The sequence below is a fragment of the Tetrao urogallus genome, assembly GCF_951394365.1.
Source record: "Tetrao urogallus genome assembly, chromosome: 18".
Taxonomy (NCBI): domain Eukaryota; kingdom Metazoa; phylum Chordata; class Aves; order Galliformes; family Phasianidae; genus Tetrao; species Tetrao urogallus.
In genome coordinates, this window is record NC_136831.1 from 1503387 (window position 1) to 1505773 (window position 2387).

Genomic DNA, 2387 nt, shown 5'->3' on the forward strand with positions numbered 1-2387 from the left:
CACGGCAGCCGCACACCAGCCTGGATGTTCCAATAGGCCTTTTCAGGTGATGGCAGCCTTACACGTTCCTTTCACTCATAGCAGCGGATTAGAAGCCCATCTTTGTTCCACTTCAAAGCTGACTCCAGTTCCACAGCAACCACTGTGACACGGTGCTGGGTTCTGGAGCACTGAGCCCTCAGGAGTAACATGAGTCTGCCTGCCCCACCTGCATCCAGGTCCATGAACAGCATGGCCAGCAAGTTTGGGCTCATCCAGCTGGGCAGCTGTGTGGAAATCAAGCACAGCAGTGGGCGCACGTGTCAGGCAGTAGTGACAAAGCTCCATGAAAACACCTCCAGCGTCACTGTGGAATGGCTTGAGAGAGGGACCAGCCAGGCTAAACAGGTGGATCTCCAGGTCATCTTTGATCTCAACCCTCATCTAGCCCCAAGGAGCAGATTCACAAGCAGCGCTGAGACCTCGCTGTCAGCCAGAGGTTACCAGAGCCCAGTGAGTGAAAGGCTGCCACAGCCCACCAAAATGGAAATGTGTTGGGACAGCAGGAGCCCTGTGGTTGCCCAGCCTCAGTCCGAAATGAGGTGGATGACACCGTGCATGTGGCAGATGGACAGGCTGCCGAAACAGCAGGAATACCATCAGCTGGATGTGCAGGAGAAGCCAGCTCAAAAGGACAGCACATCACTCCATGCCAGGAGTGACATAGTGGCCATGATCCAGGAGTGCCGCAACCACCTGCATGGCAAGGCACCGTGGGCCTCCATGCCATGTCAGCCTCGCCGCATCAGTGTGTGCATTCGCAAGCGGCCCCTGAACCAGCGGGAGGCCGAGCTCAATGACACCGATGTGGTGACAGTGTCCTGCCAGGGCATGGTGATTGTGCATGAAGCCAAGCAGAAGTTGGATCTCACACAGTATCTGAACAACCAGGTCTTCCGCTTCGACCATGCCTTTGATGAGCATGCTACCAACGAGCTGGTGTACAGGCACACCGCCCAGCCCCTCGTGGATATCATCTTCCAGGGAGGCATGGCCACCTGCTTTGCCTATGGCCAGACTGGCAGCGGCAAGACACACACCATGCGGGGAACCATCTCTAGCAAAGGAATCTACGTCCAGGTCGCTGAGGATATCTTCCACAGGCTGCAGTACCCTAATTACCAGAAACTGGAGCTTTGGGTCTATGGAGCCTTCTTTGAGATTTATAGGGGCAAAGTGTTTGACCTGCTGAACAAGAAGAAGCGGCTGAGGGTGCTAGAGGATGGTAAAAAGGAGACCCAGGTGGTAGGCCTGTGTGAGGAAGAGGTCACCAGCGTGGAAGATGTCATCAGGCTCATTGAAATAGGCAGCAATTGTCGCATGGCAGGCCAGACTTCGGCCAACACTCAGTCGTCCCGGAGCCATGCCATCTTCCAGCTCATACTCAAGAAGAGAGGACAGTTGTATGCCAAATTTTCCCTAATTGATCTGGCTGGGAATGAAAGAGGAGCTGATGTCACAACTGCAGACAAGCAAACGAGGCTGGAGGGGGCTGACATTAATAAAAGTCTCTTGGCACTCAAGGAATGTATCAGGGCATTGGGGCACAACAAAACCCACACCCCATTCAGGGCTAGCAAGCTCACCCAAGTCCTGAGGGACTCTCTTATAGGAGAAAACTCATATACCTGCATGATTGCCACTGTCTCTCCAGGGATAAGATCCTGTGAGCACACCCTTAACACCCTGCGGTATGCCAACCGTGTGAAGGAGCTGATTGTGGATTTAAATTCTCTTAAACAGCCTTTTCAGATCGTGTCCAGCTTACCACAGCAGCAGCAGCTTGGGGTGCAGGCAAACAAGGAAGCCTTGTCCAAGGCGTTTAAGAGAAAAGAGAGAAATGAGAAAACACTTATGGAGAAGCATCAGAAATCTCTGCGATGGTTGAAAGAACTCTTAGAGGTGGCTGCAGGAACAATCAGGAATGTAGATATATATGCTGCACAGTTTCAATCATTTCTGGATCGAGAAATTGGCATCCTGACTGAGATTCGAGAAAAAGTCAGATTATTCCCATCAGCAGCTTGCAAGGAGCAACAGGACAGCAACCAGAGCTGCACTAAGAGCTCCCGTGCACTGTGAGCTGTGCCAGAGCCCCAATCCCTGAGGCTGCCAGGAGAGGAGAGCTGTTAGCTGCCACTGCTTCATCTGCCCAGCAATTGTAGTGTTCAAGAAACATTAAATGGCATTCGCATGAACATTCTGGTTGAGTTTTTATTCCTTGAAAATAGTAGTTTAAACTTGTAGGAGAATAGTCTTGCTGTTTTATTCTGGGTATTTTTCATTGCAGAAAGTTAAACTGTGCAGTTGTGAAGATCTAACCTGTAGGAAATGGTAAGAATTTACAG

The 2387-nt window shown here is 51.3% G+C and overlaps 1 protein-coding gene across 1 annotated transcript; it reads left to right on the top strand.

Annotated features, from left to right (window-relative positions):
• Window positions 1-231: 231 nt before the first annotated feature.
• On the top strand, window positions 232-2121 carry KIF2B (kinesin family member 2B; the record flags this gene model as incomplete). Its single annotated transcript, XM_079544183.1, has 1 exon — window positions 232-2121. The coding sequence occupies one exon, from the start codon at window positions 232-234 to the stop codon at window positions 2119-2121; it is 1890 nt and encodes a 629-aa protein (XP_079400309.1).
• Between the last annotated feature and the right edge of the window lie 266 nt (window positions 2122-2387).